The sequence below is a fragment of the Xenopus tropicalis genome, chromosome 1, assembly GCF_000004195.4.
Source record: "Xenopus tropicalis strain Nigerian chromosome 1, UCB_Xtro_10.0, whole genome shotgun sequence".
Taxonomy (NCBI): domain Eukaryota; kingdom Metazoa; phylum Chordata; class Amphibia; order Anura; family Pipidae; genus Xenopus; species Xenopus tropicalis.
The window spans coordinates 93,680,721-93,699,846 of record NC_030677.2 but is presented as its reverse complement, the minus strand read 5'-3'; the positions used below and the strand labels follow the sequence as shown (position 1 = coordinate 93,699,846).

The 19,126-nt window shown below is 38.6% G+C and overlaps 1 protein-coding gene across 4 annotated transcripts in view; it reads right to left on the bottom strand.

Annotated features, from left to right (window-relative positions):
• Positions 1 to 8,581: 8,581 nt before the first annotated feature.
• Positions 8,582 to 19,126, bottom strand: part of sema6b (sema domain, transmembrane domain (TM), and cytoplasmic domain, (semaphorin) 6B) — a 74,586-nt gene continuing 64,041 nt past the window's right edge. For all 4 annotated transcript variants that reach the window (XM_018096601.2, XM_002942203.5, XM_012955225.3 and 1 more), the window contains 3 exons: positions 15,377 to 15,457; positions 11,643 to 11,701; positions 8,582 to 11,478 (listed from right to left, as the gene is read on the bottom strand). In XM_018096601.2, coding sequence (XP_017952090.1) covers positions 10,448 to 11,478; positions 11,643 to 11,701; positions 15,377 to 15,457 — 1,171 coding nt within the window. In that variant the 3' untranslated portion in view covers positions 8,582 to 10,447. The remainder of the gene's footprint in view (positions 11,479 to 11,642; positions 11,702 to 15,376; positions 15,458 to 19,126) is intronic.

Genomic DNA, 19,126 nt, shown 5'->3' with positions numbered 1-19,126 from the left:
TTTATAATGGGTTTATTTACACTGACCCAGGCAGTTAGCGATCCATCTTATCATGATTATGCACACATTTTTGCAAATATAATTAATAATTTAATCATGTTAGAGGATTTTGAGCTTTGAACCCTTGGGAGAAGGACACAAAAATACTTACATAATTAGTTATACACTACACAGAAATAAAATTATGGTTTTCTTTTGTTGTGCTGAAAAAGTATTTAATAAAGTTTATTTAATGGGTGTTAAAATCGATCAAATTTTAAATAAATACACTATGGTACTGATTTATACATATTGGAGAATGCCTTTTCCTACAATTTGTATAAATTAGCTGCTTAGTAATACTATTTACATAGGAAATGAAACAAGATAATGGTTGTCCCCTCTAATTACCCTTATTTAACCTTTTAGAAGCTTTATGGAATACTGTATAAGGTGCAATAACTATGTCATTACTGGTTTTGAGATATGTGCACACCACATGATAATGTCTATGCCATGGACTTATTGTTCTATATAACTTATTAGATGACTAGATTGTTACACCAGAATGAATAAGTAAAAAAAAACCAAATGATACCAATTTAACCAATTTAACCAAATTCCCAATGAAGTGCAAACCAAAGATATGGAAAATACAGTAGATCCTCAATAGTGAACAACTGCAGCTCTCTTTCTGAGTGTCAGTGACCCTGTTGAATTCAATCACAGGAGTTTACGTAAACTGATTACAGCAGATTTTGATGAATAATCTAAAGGTAGCCATACACGGGCCGATTGTCGATTATCGGCCCATGTAGGGGAAACAACGACTGGCCTGCCCAACCAATATCTGGCCTGAAATTGGGCAGATATCAATCGGGCAGGTTAAAAAATTCAGTCGGATGGGGGACCACATCGGCTCATTGATGCGGTCCCCGAACCGACTGCGCCTATTCCAGTCGTTATAATTCTATCATTTGGCCCCAGGGCCAAATGACCGAATTAGCCTATATTCCCCCGATATCGTCCATCTGTAAGTGGGGATATCGGGAGAAGATCCGCTCGATTGGCGACCTCGCCAGGCGAGCAGATTTTTATGTGTATGGCCACCTTAAGTAACAAGCGTCCTCTACTGGGTACATTCAGTACACATGAGTAATTTATTAAATGATATACTTAAATGTTGCTAATAAAATAATAAAAAATATGGTATTATAATGCTTTATTTATATAGTATAAACATATTCTGTAATGCTTTACAAAAATTATACAAAATTCACATCAGTCTCTGGCATCAGGCCAAGCTGAAGCTTACTTTCTCAGGTCTCTTATTTCATACAGGGGCGATTTAAGGTGCCAGTGGGACCAGAGCAAAGATCTCATTGGTGGCCCACCTGCAGCCACCCCATTTAATTTGTGATAGTGTTACCCTTAAGCAGTTAATTAAGGATATAGCAGAATTGAGATCTAGCTGCAACTCTCTGAGCTGAGGGCCATGGGAGAACATAAACCATATTTACAATATGGGGAAACAAATAGAACATGAAAATGTGTGTCTTTTATAGAGAATGTATAACAGTTGTGCTCTCCCAATGGATTAAAGTGAAGGGTCTGCCATTTTAGGGGGATGCTTCACTCATAGCAGATGAAAGGTCTAATAGTGGGCCACCTGTCCTGATGAGCCCTGGGCAAATGCCCCTTTTGCCCATTTAGTAATATGACCCTGATCACATACACGAAATACGGTTCATATTGTATATTGTTTGTAGCTTTTGTGCACACTATGCTGCCTGCATAATATATGCTCATGCATAAAATCTATAATTACTATTTAAAGGTAGTCAATACATTTGCATGTAATGAAGGGAAACATAAAAAGAATGGCCATCACAACAGTTTGGATGTACAGTATTGATTTAACAGTGGAACACACAGGGGCTGATTCACAAAACGTCGAAAAAACGAGTGCGCGTTAAAAATATTAGCACTTCTTATATTTTGAGAATTAACGATTGATTCACAAAAAGGATACTTGTCTAAATTAAGAAGTAATTTTATTGTCTTTATCTTGCGATGACATATTTTTAAGCGAAATTTTAAAGCATGCAATATATTTATGAGTTATTTCATAGTACTCGATATTAGCGCACCTTATTACGCACATTACCATTACTTTCTGAAACTACTGTTCTGAAAATGACAGGTTCTTTGCCAAGTCTAGGATGCATCACTCTAGGGCGATCACATACTTGATTCTCTTCTTCACAATCCAACAAAAATCTGACTGCAAACTCCATCTTGTCTTCGCAAACGTTCATGAACCGCAATGTTTTTTTAGTTACGTCCACTCCTAGGAGGTGTTAAGTTTCACAGTAAAATATGTCTGTGAATTATCCGTTAGTATTATTTCTATTGGATAATTATCACAATGCGATGGAAATAGCACTTTGCGATAATTGAGATTTTTGCGCATGCGTTATGACTAGTAACTCACGCAAAATGACTTTGATGAATCGTTACTTTATTAAAGAGCACTTTTTAACGCATAACGCTATGCATTAAGTGTTATCGACCTTTTGTGAATCAGCCATCTTTAATTTTTTCACTGGAAGTTACTGATGTTGGCCAGTGAAAAGGGGGAAATGTGGTGTGGTGTTAAGCAGCAGACAGGGGTAGGAGATTGAATGTGGTGGTAGCCAGGTGCTAAGCCCTTGACTTGGTCCAACACTGCTGTTGATGCCATTTATTAAAGGTACTTGCATTTAAATCAGTGTTGGACTGGTATACAATGGTCCCACCAGAGCACCTGACATCAATAGCTCACCCACCAGCCAGAGCCCTAAATACTTTCCCTTTTGCTGGGAAAAATACTGGTATCACCACGTTTGAGGGATTCATTATTGAAATGTAACTGATTAAAATAGAAGACCAAATTCCATTCTTTTCCTACAGCTTGTACAGGAGCAGTGGCCAGCACTATGTTGTAGCTCCCATTATTTCCAGCTACAGTCAGATGATCACAGTGGTGGCCAATACAATTTCAACAACTGAAAGCTAGCAAGCTGCAGTCAATCATAATAAATGTCACTTACACTATATAAATTATTTAAATCTTGTTTTCTTCAGTCTTGGAATTACACAACTACAGCAACCAGCCAGGTGCCATTTTGATAGTAATTAAAGCTTTGCATCATGCCAAAATCTTGTTTATATGCCAGAATGGTGGACCTGATGCCCATGCACTGGCTACACAGTAAGATGGTGAGGAGGAAAGTGAGGAAATTGCCTGCCCCTATGCCTAAGGCAATATATGATTGCCATCTGGGATTTTTAAATGCCTTTATAATGGGTTTGGATGTGTTAATAAAAAAAAGAATTTGGATTTCATGTTGAATTTGAACAGGACTTTTATTATACAGCTTCTTATGTCTGGGTGACAGGTCCCCTTTAAAGTGAGTGAGCATAGGGCTGCCTTTGATGTAGTTGGCCATCTTGAATATTTTACAATATACATATGGACACATAATCCCTGTTTTGTTTAGAGGGGAGGGCATAGTAGCATAATGCACAACATGTCTTAATGTCCTATATGTATTGATAATGGGTGATTGCAGAGGACCCCTTGTCTGTGTCTATATGAATTTTGTGGTCACAGCCTCATTGCCCCCCACGCCTGATTTTGAGCACAACTTTCCTTTTTTTGTTATAGCCAAGAAGGAACATTTGCCCACTAGATGATGGTTCACTAAAGTCTATTTTTATTCAAATGATACCTTCAAGACTAATTCTATGTGGGCAGCTGTGCTATTCTGTGTTTTCTGTTTGTTGCATTATTGCTAGTACAAGCTGTGTGTGAGAGCACAGAGCAATCCAATGGAAACAGACAGACTGCAGAGGATAGCACAAACAGAGAGACAGTGTGGAACCTGGTGGATCCTCTCTATCCCTGTGCTGTTTACAGCCCAGATTATATGGTTGTATTGGGGAATCTTTTAGCTCTTGTTCTCCTGTTTTCACTAATAAAGTCTTCCTTAGAAATTCCCTTTATCAATGCCAGCCCTGTATAATTAACAGCATCCATGGCATGGGCATCCACAGAAAATTTTCAAAGGGGGTGGGGGGGGACAAGGAGGCAAGAAGAGGAGTTTTACACAAATTATATTTTGGTATCAGAATTCCACACAAAGCTAACGATCGCTTTTTTATAATACATAATTAGTAACTGTTGCACACAACACAAATTTAATAACTTTTTGTTACAATTACAAGCCAGTGTTTTGCAGAATGTTGTTCCCTGCAGAGTGCCAGTTAAAACTAAATACATAGATATATCCCATCAGATGAGGACCACATTGGCGCATTAACAGGGTCCTGGTCCCACTGTATGATCTCATTGTTTGCAGCTGTGCCACTCCAGCCATTATAGATTACATTTTGGCTAAGTAGCTATATTGAAAGCATTTTTTATTTTGCGCAGTCTATCTATTTTACTCAGTTTCATTTTTACACTGATCTGTTCCTTTAAAAGGGATGGTCCATTTTTGACAGGGTGCTAACCCCAGGAATTAAGCATTGTTTAAACTTGTTGCAGCTTTTTAATGGTACTCTAAAGAAACGTGCTTGTATAAAAAAAAGAACAAAAACAATATATGTATTTATAAATATATATATATATATTTATAACAACTTTTATTGAAGTACAAGTATATGTCCAGGGGGGTAATTGCTGCCCTTGGCCCTATCTGTGGATGCCAATGTCACACAAGGCAGACCTGCATCCTCCCAGTCAGGTCTGATAAATCGTGCACAAGTGTGCCTATTGGGGAACCTCTGCAGGGTTGGACCAAGGTGCCCCAGCTGCACCACCCTAACCCCCCCCCCCCCCCGCAGTGGCCCTCACCACGCAGGACAACCACGGGGTCTGCTTCCTCTATAGTTACGCCACTGCACTAGCCATTCGCATTTTGCACATTGCGTGGGTGCCCAGTTTGCAGAGGGGTCCCCAATGTTAGAAAAGACAGTAGATTGACAATCGGTATTTATATACAGTTATGGGATCAGTTATCCTGAAACCTGTTATTCAGAAAGTTCAGAATTAGGGAAAGGCTCCCATAGACTCCACTTTAATAAAATAATTCTCATTTTTAAAAATGAATTTTTTGTCTGTAATAATAAAACAGTATCTCGTACTTGATCCCAAATAAGATATAATTAATCCTTATTTTAGGAGACTAGTAGCCTGCTGCAGGTTGAACAATAAAGGCAAGCATTTGATTGGTTTGCCAGGAGTTACTGCCCAGGTGCTTATATGCCCAGTGTTTATAAATGAACCCAGTGCCTTTAGATTGAACGTATATTAAATTTGAAGGGGACCTGTCACCCTAAGAAATATATCCAAATTCTTTTCTATTATGTTTGTCAAGAAAAATAATCATCACTTGCACTATATAAATTATATTTATCTTGTTTCCTTCAGTCTAGGAATTATACAATCACAGCAAATAGGCAGGTGACATTTTGTGGGCACTGTTATTAAGTCAAGCTTTGTGTTATTAAGTCAAGCTTTGTATCACCCCAAAATTGTGTGTATGTGCCAGAATGGGGGGCCTGATGCCCTTGCCCATGCACTGGCTACACAATTAGATGGTTAGGATGGAGGGGGAAAGTAAGTGCTGAATGGAGAGTTAAAGTAATTGGCTGCCCCGCCTCTATGCCTAATGCATAGAGGTGGGGCAGGCAAAATATGATTGACAGCTGGGATTTTTAAATGCCTTTATAATGGGTTTGGATGTGTTAAAATAAAAATGAATTTGGGTTTCATATTTAATTTGAAAAGGATTAACCATATTATCCTAGGGGGGCGACCCTTAGTACTTAAAGAGTCATTTTTATATTTACGACTACCCAACGGCACATCCTACTACATAGTATTTTTAGGTTTTATGAAAATAGTTTATTTTGATGATGCAGGGTTTTACATATGCAAAATAATTGATAATAGAGGCCTACTGAATGTTGTTTGTGGGTATAGTTTTCCTTTAATGACTCTGTAAAACTGTATAAAAAGTAATGCATCAGGGTGTTTTGAATAGCAAAACTATGCAGGCCAATTAATTCGATCTATAATATGTTATCCTTGCTAAATGGCAGATTCAGAGATTCAGGATCAATTGGCAGTTAAGCAGATTTCATTTCAAGGAAAAGGTTGGAAATATTCATAACCTACAGGCCTAATTATGGAATAGCTGCTCTTTAATAAAAGGCCTTTATTACAATTTTCCTAAATTGTGCTTAATATAGGAGGAAGAATTTCCTGAAAGTATTTTACATGTATCCATTGTATTTTATACAGCTTATCTGTTGTTTGCAGTATAAACATGTTGTTCCTCTATTCATCTTGAACTGCTGCCTTGGGCTACACAGCAGCAGATTTATATAAAAGATTTATATAAAAGAAGCAGCATAATTTGGTTGCGCTACAGCTCCTGCAGGGTCTGCTGTATAGATTAGTTACGTATAGCTGTATAGATAGTTGCGCCACTGTATAAAAAGTAAAGTATAGTTTCTGACCCACCCTTTTTTAACCAGTGTAAGGTACACAATATACTTAAAGGAGAAGGAAAGGTAAAAACTAAGTAAGCTTTATCAGAAAGGTCCATGTAAATACAGCCATAAGCACTCACAGAAACGCTGCACTGACTTCTCTGAAAAAAGATTTGTTGTGTCTGTAATTCCTGTGCCAGAGACACACAGCTTTCTGTTCTCTGCTCTTTCCGGCTCCCCCCTCCCTCAAGAATGCTAAGAACTCACTCCCCCCCCCCATTAGGAATGTGTGATCTGAGCCAATCAGCAGGAAGCTGACTCATAGTCTTACTAACGGAGCATGTTCACTTGGTCTGGGTGTCTGTGCAGGAGTGAGGCATTATGGCAACTATCTTTACACAGCTCAGCGTTTTTTCTTCCTGTTTGGCTTCAGATCTTCTGAACAGGTGAAATATGGGGAGACTTAAGGGCACTATTGAGACAACTGAAGGTATGCCTGCAGCTTCAGATTAACTCTTTACTAGCCTTTCCTTCTCCTTTAAATGCATATAAAACACTTTCAATTATTGGCATTACTGTTCCTTTAAAAAGTCTGAGACAGTAGCAATGTAGTTATTCATTCATTGTATATATTCCCCTAATATTTACATTAGACAATAACAATGGTATAATAAAAGATTAAATTATAGTCTCCTTTAACACCTAGATAAACACCAATCAGCAATTTGTTGTGATTGGGAGAAGCAAAATCATACATCTGACTTGTTGTTACACTAGTGCAATTTAGCACTAGTATAACAGAGCCTTTCAAACATTTTTGATTCAAGACCCCGTTTTGAAGCTCAACATTTATTTTAATGGCATGCGGTTTGTTTTCTTTGCAGGCATGTATACCCTAGTGGTGGAAAGCTGATCCACCCCCTGGGTATACAGAGCAGATTTAGGCACAAAAATGCATACTATACTGTTTCCACACTAAAATCCGCTGTGTGCTGACAGACGAATTGGTGCACACACAAAGCATAAGGCAACAAATTAGCTGCCATGTACCATCAGCTTTACTCAAGTCCCCTAACAGCACAATTTCCCAAAATATAGTGTTTGTGCCCAAGGCTAAATTTAGGAATATATGACCTCTGATAGAATGGGAGGGAATGGAAAGCTTGTAAACTTATAAACCTAGTAAACTCCAAATCTTCTTCAGTAAAACAGGTGTCATTTTAGGTCTGGATAGTGTGAACACACTGTTGCCTGTATATTAAACATAATCAACTTGAAATAGAACAAACTGGCTGCCTGCTCTGACTAAATCCAATTCCTTTTTATGCCTTGAATTACCTATAAAAAAAGATCTTCCTTCTTCTGCTCTGAAACTACTGTTTCTGCTGGTGTTTCACACCTCCACTGGGATCTGTTTACTGCACCTTTCAATGAGGGGCATATCCTGCAGTTTTTCTTATTTGGACTGAAAAATTTAGATATGTCAAACTTCGCAAAGGAAAATCTAAATTTTAGTACTATAAAAGTCTGTAGATAATCATTTTGTGTCAAATTTCATGAAAATTCATCTAAGAATTAGATGATGTATCAGTATAAAAATTCCCCTATTAATTTATTACCAAGCATCCCGTGCAACTGTTCAAACTGCTGTAAGTTATAGCTCAGGCTGTGAATGCACAGTATAACACATTTTAAGGTATTAATCAGTAATTAGAATTGTATCTCTTCAAAACATCATCTTATCAGTCTAAATTGGGCTACTATACCATTTGGAAGCCATGGCATGATCTTTTGTCCTGGCCTTTCCCTGGCAGCCTAAATACATAAGCGAAATAGTTTCGCGAGATTACAGTGAGAGAAAACATGCAGCGCATAAATAAGCATATGTTTACATAAATCTAACTTCTACCATAACTCTTTCTTTTGGAAGGATAGAGTACAGTACTGCTCTTGGCTTGTCTGTAAGCACACTACTTCATACAAGTTTGAGCAACAGATTCTAATAATTAAAATTGTAGTGTTTCAATATAGGATTATTCAGTGGCACATGCTATAATAATACATTTTTAATGAAAAGTTTTTATTTAGATGAAACAGTGTTTTACATATGGACTATTTTATGTGATCTGTTATTTTCAGGGGTATAGTTGCCCTTTAAATCCTGTTGAAAAAAGTACATAAGTGTTCTCCTTTAGATTGAAAGCATTTTTGTGAAGGACCCTCTTTACCTCTTAAACTGGTTGTTTTTATTCTTATATTTCTAATATATACACTGCAGAAGCCTAGATTTGTAGGCAGGTCACAAAGGCCTGGGCCTAGGGTGGCAAAGATCTGAGGTCAACATGCCACTGCTGGCCACATCTACACTGAGTGCTGGACTCAAGATTTTGACAGCTGTTTGACTGTCACAACCATTCCACAGTGCACCCAATCAGATAAATGGTGGCAGCAGTAGCAGGGACTAGGCGAGGAAGGTTCAAGCTGGAGGAGGTGTGAGCAGGGCAAGCGAGTGGTGGGGTAGGGGTGGAGGTAGTGGTGGGGGATGAGAGCAGCCTAGGGGTGCACCAGATTTAAATTCAGTGATGAAAATATTTTGGCATTTTATAAAATAATAGTAATAACAGTAATAATAATAAAAAGTTCATCATGTGAGGACTTCAAAACTGGCTTTATGTCCCAAGATAAAAGGCATGACTTTAATGTAAAGGTGTACTCCTTTGATGTTTCTGTGACCACTAATTGATTTGTTTTGTAGTCCTGTACTGAAGCTTTTTCAAAGTCATTTAGCCAAGCTGAATTCTGAGGGGAACATTAGATGGTGTTTTAGACTGTTAGGAACTGGACATTTTTTAATACAGTACTAAGAATATCAGTTCTGGTATGCCACCTTGTAGTGAGTTCTTTGTATGATCTGGGTGAGTTTAGATCCTGTGGGATTCTCTTGTTTGGCAAATAACTCCCAAAACATGCAACAAAAAACCAAGTTATGCTGGATGTGATCTGTGTGTAACAGCATTGGCCCAAACTATACTTGTACTTTCTTTATATACTTGTTAGACTTTATTCAGTTAAAAAAAAGTCAACCCTTCTGTGTGATTCTGAGCATTAGAGACCCATTAAGAAAGTTTTGTTTCATGGGGGTCTTTTGCTAGTAGACATGCACAGAGTTTTTTGATCATGGTCATCACCTGTATTAGCTATAAAGTGCAAAATTATTCAAGAAATATGTAAACAGTTTTGTTTTCTTGTTTATGGAATTCCACAATTCCTGTTTTAAAGCAATATAGTTTTTGTACCTTTTTTGTTTACTTAGAATTCATCTTAAATTACATACATACATTGCTATTAATTAGGCATAAGAGCTTTGTTTTTACATTTAATTCAGTATTTAGCTTTGACAAAAATCCTATTTTAAGTTATCAACAGGCATTGTTTGTTTGTGGTGGTGTGCTATGTCTTTATGTGATGTTTAGGACTGTGATAGTGTATGTGAGATCAGTGTGCGCAGTGTTCACCTGGTAACCTTATCCACAGCAATAGCTCTACCCATATGTACACAGACATTCACTATCCTCACACTCAGGACATACATACTTATAGTCATGCTGCTTCAGTCCTATCCACAGAACATTTAAAAAACCAAACATTAATAAAAGGTTTATCTTAACATATTGTGCTTTGCTGATTTCTCTTTACAAAGGACTTCACCCCAACCTTTTCTGTTTTGGATAGCCACAATCTCTGAATCAGTCATAGAGAATACCCTCATTTAAAAGTAAAGTAAAACAATTTAAAGCAGAGAAGAGAGATTTTTGAGGCAAGACTGGATGAAACTCCAGTCCTGCTGTAAGGGTCTTTGTGGATGAGTCAGAATCCACCATATCATATAATGATTGCCTATATGCTTCAGATAAATGTTTTTATGTCACTGTGCTGTTGGGGTCCTCGGCATCCCAAAATGCAACATTAGCCTGAAGTCTGAGCTAGAAGTCCCATTGCGGGTATATGTTGACCTTGTGTAGAAGTTATGACGGGGATGGGACCAGCTCTCCCCACTATTAAAAGTCAGGTTTCTTTTCAGGTATGGTGGCCGCAGAGGACTATCATGAGAGGTTGGCTGATAAAACCTTTCACATGTTGGGGCAGACACCACTCGTCTACGTTCACCGGATGTCCATGATTTGGAGGGCACATCCAGGGAAAGATAACTGCTGTCCTGCCCCTGTGAGGGCCGATAGTGTGTCTCTTCAGTATGTTGAGGCAAATAACGTGTTTCCTCTCCCTGTGAAGACATATAGCAAGGGTTGTCCCCATGCTGGGATAAATATCGTTTCCCCTCTATATTTGGGGGAATATAGCGAATATCTTCTCTGTGCTGGGTCATAAAGCAGGGTTCCTCTCCATGCTGGCGTAAATATAAACAATCTCCTCCATGCAGAGGCAAGTACAGAGGATCCTCTTCGTGAGGTTGCAAATAACATGGGTCTTGTGGTCCATGCTCCCCTTTTGAAAGCATGTGTTTAGATAATAGTGGGGGTGTCTCTGGTTGTGTTAGGATGATATTTGGATCCCGCAAGGAGTGAGTAATATATTCATGAGTGCTAATGCTTTTCTTGTGCTGTAGAGGTGTCTGCTCAGGAGTTGGAGGAATCCCACCAGTATGTTCCTTGCTGCGTCCTGGGTTCCAATCACGTTGTATCAAAGAAGTAAGAAGAGGGTCATGTTCTGGTTGGCCCAGTTCCCGGCTCACACTCTGGACAGAACCTCCCTGGATCAGACTTGTGTCAAGCTCTCTGTGTCGGCACTGTAGCTTCTTATTCCTCTGTGAACTTGCCCAGCACACGCCTAGCCCTGAAAGCATGGCTCCTACTAAAAATGCTGCTACAGATGAGACAACCAGGACATTAACAGATACCTCCTCTCCCCTCTGCTCGACAAAATTCTGTGTTACCAGCCCTGGAAGATACAAAGGATACAAAGGACTTTAATAAAAAAGAAATGGAAATATGTATACTATGGAGATTTTAGTTGCCACCTTTTGTATAAACTGTGACAAGCAATACTACACTGGCATTTAACTATACATTTAAAGAAAGAGAATTGATCAGGTGCACACATACCCTCGCAGTCCCCAAGCTGAGAGGTCCATGATCCATTCAGGTCTTGCTCATATCTGCCCCTGTAAAAATACATTTTTAGTAAAATTAGTGTTACAAAAATAAATGCACTTATTCCCACTTAATCAAAATGATACTTGCTTCTGCCATTCACCAGTTAGGACTCTTACACAAGGACATACTGTTATGTTGCCTTACTTAAAGCAAAATTATACTGCTGAACAATGTAAGTTGCTATAAAAATATATTGCATGAAGCATCTCTTACGTAAAACCCTGCTTCATCAAAACCATCTGTATATATATTTTATAGTATAGTATATATATATATATAGTAGAAAGAGTGCCGCACACACAGGGACTTGATACAAAAGAAAAAGTGGTTTTATTGAAAAAATTCCAACGTTTCGAGCACAATCTGTGCTCTTCCTCAGGGACAAACTGGTTTGTCCCTGAGGAAGAGCACAGATTGTGCTCGAAACGTTGGAATTTTTTCAATAAAACCACTTTTTCTTTTGTATCAAGTCCCTGTGTGTGCGGCACTCTTTCTACTATATTTTTGTTTTTTGACCTGCACCAAGGGCATTTGGACTTGTATAGGGTGTGCTCCTCCCTGTATACTATATATATATATATATATTTTATATATATATATATATATATATATATATATATATATATATATATATACACACACACAGTGGCTTGCAAAAGTATTCGGCCCCTTTGAACTTTTCCACATTTTGTCACATTACAACCACAAACATGAATCAATTTTATTGGAATTCCACGTGAAAGACCAATACAAAGTGGTGTACATGTGAGAAGTGTAACGAAAATCATACATGATTCCAAACATTTTTTACAAATAAATAACTGCAAAGTGGGGTGTGCATAATTATTCAGCCCCCTTTGGTCTGAGTGCAGTCAGTTGCCCATAGACATTGCCTGATGAGTGCTAATGACTAAATAGAGTGCACCTGTGTGTAATCTAATGTCAGTACAAATACAGCTGCTCTGTGACGGCCTCAGAGGTTGTCTAAGAGAATATTGGGAGCAACAACACCATGAAGTCCAAAGAACACACCAGACAGGTCAGGGATAAAGTTATTGAGAAATTTAAAGCAGGCTTAGGCTACAAAAAGATTTCCAAAGCCTTGAACATCCCACGGAGCACTGTTCAAGCGATCATTCAGAAATGGAAGGAGTATGGCACAACTGTAAACCTACCAAGACAAGGCCGTCCACCTAAACTCACAGGCCGAACAAGGAGAGCGCTGATCAGAAATGCAGCCAAGAGGCCCATGGTGACTCTGGACGAGCTGCAGAGATCTACAGCTCAGGTGGGGGAATCTGTCCATAGGACAACTATTAGTCGTGCACTGCACAAAGTTGGCCTTTATGGAAGAGTGGCAAGAAGAAAGCCATTGTTAACAGAAAACCATAAGAAGTCCCATTTGCAGTTTGCCACAAGCCATGTGGGGGACACAGCAAACATGTGGAAGAAGGTGCTCTGGTCAGATGGAACTTTTTGGCCAAAATGCAAAACGCTATGTGTGGCGGAAAACTAACACTGCACATCACTCTGAACACACCATCCCCACTGTCAAATATGGTGGTGGCAGCATCATGCTCTGGGGGTGCTTCTCTTCAGCAGGGACAGGGAAGCTGGTCAGAGTTGATGGGAAGATGGATGGAGCCAAATACAGGGCAATCTTGGAAAAAAACCTCTTGGAGTCTGCAAAAGACTTGAGACTGGGGCGGAGGTTCACCTTCCAGCAGGACAACGACCCTAAACATAAAGCCAGGGCAACAATGGAATGGTTTAAAGGAACAGTAACACTAAAAAATGAAAGAGCTTTAAAGTAATAAATATATAATGCACTGTTGCTCTGCACTGGTAAAACTGGTGTGTTTGCTACAGTAAAACTACTATAATTTATATAATAAGCTGCTGTGTAGCCACGGGGGCAGCCATTCAAGCTGGAAAAAAGGAGAAAAGGCACAGGTTACATAGCAGATAACAGATAAGTTCTGTAGAATACAATAGTGTTTTATCTGTTATCTGCTATGTGCCTGTGCCTTTTCTCCTTTGAATAGCTGCCTCCATGGCTACATAGCAGCTTATTTATATAAATTATAGTAGACTTTCTGAAGTAAACACACAACCTTTACCAGTGCAGGGCAGCAGCACATTATATTTTAGTTACTTTTATACACTTTCATTTTTTGGTGTTACTGTTCCTTTAAAACAAAACATATCCATGTGTTAGAATGGCCCAGTCAAAGTCCAGATCTAAATCCAATCGAGAATCTGTGGCAAGATCTGAAAATTGCTGTTCACAAACGCTGTCCATCTAATCTGACTGAGCTGGAGCTGTTTTGCAAAGAAGAATGGGCAAGGATTTCAGTCTCTAGATGTGCAAAGCTGGTAGAGACATACCCTAAAAGCCTGGCAGCTGTAATTGCAGCAAAAGGTGGTTCTACAAAGTATTGACTCAGGGGGCTGAATAATTACGCACACCCCACTTTGCAGTTATTTATTTGTAAAAAATGTTTGGAATCATGTATGATTTTCGTTCCACTTCTCACGTGTACACCACTTTGTATTGGTCTTTCACGTGGAATTCCAATAAAATTGATTCATGTTTGTGGCTGTAATGTGACAAAATGTGAAAAAGTTCAAAGGGGCCGAATACTTTTGCAAGCCACTGTATATATATGCAGTATATCAACAGGCACTCACGTAAAAAAGAACTTAATGCCTGGGTGCAGTCCACAATAAAAATGTAGATTTATAACAAAAATGCATCTAACCTTTCGGCTGCCACTGCAGCCTTTCTCAAAGACAATGTGAGAAAATCAGTGCACATTCTGTCTCACATTGTCTTTGAGAAAGGCTGCAGTGGCAGCCGAAAGGTTAAATGCATTTTTGTAATAAACATTTTTGATTTACATTTTTGATTCACCTTAAGCCCTGCGAGTGTGGTACCTTTTACTTTGCTATATATATATATATATATATATATTATATTATATATATATATATATATATATATATATATATATATATATACACCCAAAAGTAAAATTTTGCCTAATGAAAATTTTTTTTATTCTAACCAACTTGCTAACTGCAACTAGTGTTTTGGATTTTTTCTCAGATCTGTAAATTGTTTGACATTTTCTACATTGTTTCAAAAGCCAGGATCTCCATGGAAGAGAACAAATACTGCATTCAACAACAGATATATTTGCAAAATTCTATTTTTGGATTAATGTCCTCTTAAATAGGATAAAAAATCTTTAGGCTGACCATCCATATACAACATACTAAAAATGTATATAAAAATGAATGTCCACTTTAATAAAGAAAGCAGACTATTTCTCTGAAATGTTAAGTGTGAAAAGGACATAAATATATGCCTAATAAGAACATGTACACTTTTAACAGATCTACTTTCACTATTGGTGAAGGGAAGTATGAATAAAAAAGTAATATTAGAAAAAACATAACTATAAATGTTGGTAGGATTTATTGATGTCCCGCTGGTTGGTGTTGTTTTTTTGGGGTAGAGGTCACTACCTCACTTACCAAATGAACCCAGATAGTATGGCAAAAATGTGGCAAACATGTTTTTTATGGTACTTTTGAAAAAGTCACCAATTATTTTCTGCAGTTTAATAATTCTAATGCTCTACCAATAAAATATTATATTGCACAAACTTCAGCAATACCTGATTCCTTGTGGAGTAAAGGTGCAAAGATTGTTTGCAGGGTCCCATGCACAATATGGATCACGTGTCCCTAGGCAGCTTCTGTTGGGTGAAAACCAATGAAGATGTAATGTTAAAATTCACTGATATTTTTAGGTTTATATCAGGTTTTCAGTCATATCAGGTATATCAGATTTTATGAGAGGGGGTTGCTGAGTTTTGTCAAGGCCCTATAAAAGTACTGACTACAACTGCTGATAACATGATGAATCCTGGCTATCCCTGCAACCATCCTACATCTTTTACGTTCTGGCTATACAGGGATTTTGTGAGAGATAGAAATTACTTTAGTCATTTCCCATTTACGATTCTTCAGAAACTAACTGAGATTGCAAGAGTAAAAGTATTTCCTCTGTTTCAAGCCATACTATTAAAACTTCAAGGTAATATTAAGTAAAGAAAAGTGAATCAGGCAGCCCTCTATTATTATCGCACCCCATTGAAAAATATAAGATATTTTTATACAAATCATAGAACTCCAAGGTGACTTAACTTCACATTTTACAACAGGAAGCAGTGGCGTAAATATGGTCCCTGCAGACCCCACAATGCAGGGGGACCCCAAGTCTTGAAGGGCCCCACTGCCGTCAGAATCTGAGGGGACGCACAACCACCTGCCACTGCTGCTTCCAGGTCACACAGCCATGATGCCTGGAGTCAGGAGGCGTGTGTTGCACTGCAGCGGGCAGGCCATGGCAGCTCTTTAGTCACTCCTCTATTGCCAAGGTGGGAGGAAGGAGAAAAGGAATAGGGAAACACAGGGTGGAGATGGAGACGCACAAATTGGGGATTAAGTCTAAGAGAGTGAGGTGACTGGAAGGGAGTGAGACCGAGGCAAGGGGAGGGGAGGGAAGAGAAGAGAAGGAAGGAAGAAAAGGGTAGGACCGGATAAGGAGGATTCCAGGGGAGAAAGTGATTTGCGCTCCTTTGGTTTAGCGCAGTTACTGTAATTTAGAGGCAGCAGCAGGGAGAGACAGTCCTCTGTCCTGGTCCTGCAACTGCAGTCTGCAGCAGGGGCAGGCAATTTGAAGTTTGATTTTGAACCCTGTGTAACTTGAATTTTTTTTGTGGCAGAGGTGCTATAGTAGTTATCACTTATTAGGATTGCTAGGTTTAGGCCAGTTATCCGGTGGCATAAAATTGGACATAGGTAGTTCTAGTTTTATATTATGGTGGACCACAGTGCCTTCTTGATAACTTGTCCTGTTGCCTGTTTCTACATAGTTTAGGACCATTGACCTACCAGAAGTTTAGTTAGTCTTAATAATCTTGATTAAGCACTTAAGAGCATCACTTGTTGTAACTGAAGTTCAGTCTAAAAAAAATTATTCAGCACCTAGGATTGTCTTTTGTTGGTCTACATATTTATTCTTACTTCAAAATGACAAAAATGTATATTTAATATTGTCATTGCCATTGACTAATATAAATGGCCGGGCATCTAAAGTTCCTTGTAGGAGGGCCCCTGAAAGTTCCTCTGCAGAGGGGACCCACAAACTCTAGTTACACCACTGACAGGAAGTTCATTGTTTATTATAATACACAAGTCTCAAGCAGTCATGCGATAGAACTTGACAGCAAGCGCGACAATTAAAGAGAAGTCCCCATTTCTCCGTATGGCCGCAAAATGTAAAAGTTTTGTTTCACCACAAATCCGGGCCTGCTTGACAGATTATAACTGATGGCATCACTAAGCACAGTTTCTAAGCATATAATACACAAGAGCCATAAATATATATGTATTTATATAAATTATATCCTTATATATGCATAGAAAGTTAGGTTGAAAAAAGACACATGTCAAGTTGAATCTTATATATAACCTGCCTAACTGCTAGTTGATCCAGAGGAAGGCAAAAAAACCCATCTGAAGCCTCTCTAATTTGCCGCAGAGGGGAAAAAATTCCTTCCTGACTCCAAGATGGCAATCGGACCAGTCCCTGGATCAACTTGTACTAAGAGCTATCTCCCATAACCCTGTATTCCCTCACTTGCTAAAAAACCATCCAGTCAGCATGTCTGATTCAAGCTTGGTGATGTCATCGGTTATAAACACTTAAGGGATATATTTATCATGCTGTGTAAAAATTGGAGTAAAACATTACCTGTGATGTTGCTCATAGCAGCCAATCAGATGCTTTGTTTTGGTTTTCTAACTGTTGAAATCTAATTGCTGATTGGTTGCCCTGGGCAACATCACCAGTAATGCTTCCCTCCACTTTTTACACAGCTCGATAAATATACCTCATAGTGATGTCATTTTTGTCACATCACTTTTTGACTCATTAAAACTTAAAAAAACCTTTACCAGTGGTATCCATTGGTACAGTTCTTAAAGAAATAACAATAGTTGATAAATCAGCTACAGTCATTTTCTTACCTATGACAACTCAGCAGGCAGTATCAACTTACACAATTTAGCGTAACAGCTGCACACTAATATGACATCATAGGCCTTATTTATTAAGATATGGGTGAGCCAATGAGTGTGTGCCTTAGGACAAGAATATATGAGTGTCGATCCACTTCGCTCAGCCCTCTGTTTTTCTGATGCACTGAGGCAGATACTGTAGTTTTCAATGCAGGCACACAGAGCAGTGTACGGGAGCTGATCCACTTCTCTCAGCCTGACAGAAAAATGCAGGGCAGAAGCTGATATACACTCTGGGGCTGATTTACTAACCCACGAATCCGACCCGAATTGGAAAAGTTCCGACTTGAAAACGAACATTTTGCGACTTTTTCATATGTTTTGCGATTTTTTCGGATTCTTTACGAATTTTTCGTTACCAATACGATTTTTGCGTAAAAACGCGAGTTTTTCGTATCCATTACGAAAGTTGCGTAAAAAGTTGCGCATTTTTCGTAGTGTTAAAACTTACGCGAAAAATGCGCAACTTTTCGCGTAAGTTTTAACGCTATGAAAAATGCGCAACTTTTTACGCAACTTTCGTAATGGATACGAAAACTCGCGTTTTTACGCAAAAATCGTATTGGTAACGAAAAATTCGTAAAGAATCCGAAAAAATCGCAAAACATACGAAAAAATCGCAAAATACCGATCATTACGAAAAAAACGCAATCGGACTCCATTCGACCCATTCGTGGGTAAGTAAATCAGCCCCTCTGTGTCCTTGCCCTAAGGTGTGCATTTTTTTGAGGGAATATTGCCCAGGGCTATAGTGACATAACATGGTCCTGCCATTTGCTTGCTTGGTGACTGGGAGAGCAAAGTACAATAGACCCCCCCAACTGGTACTAGCCCCCTCTTAACCAGGCCCCTCTGTGGTCACAATGTCTGCTGTATTGTAGTAATCTCAAGATTTAGTTGTAACCAAGGTTTATGTGTAAATGTATTTAAATGTGTATTTGTTTGTATTTATAGGTGTATAAGCATGTATGAATGTATGTATGTATATACAGGGCCACCACTTCCGGTAATGTAAATTGACAGGAGCAGGCAGGGGCAACCTTAACTGACCAAAGATAAATTAAAAACTTAAGGTAAAATACACTGCCCCCCAAATAAACTGAACGACTTATTAGCAAATTCATTATTAACTTTTACTCTATAATAAGCAGTTCATATAAATATGCTGTTATAGTGGGAGCTATTTACTGAATTATATGAGTGTCTCCTACATGAACTTTCTAGCAGTAGAATAACTGGTTTTTGGGCCCCATAGCAATATCATTGGGCTCCTACGCTTA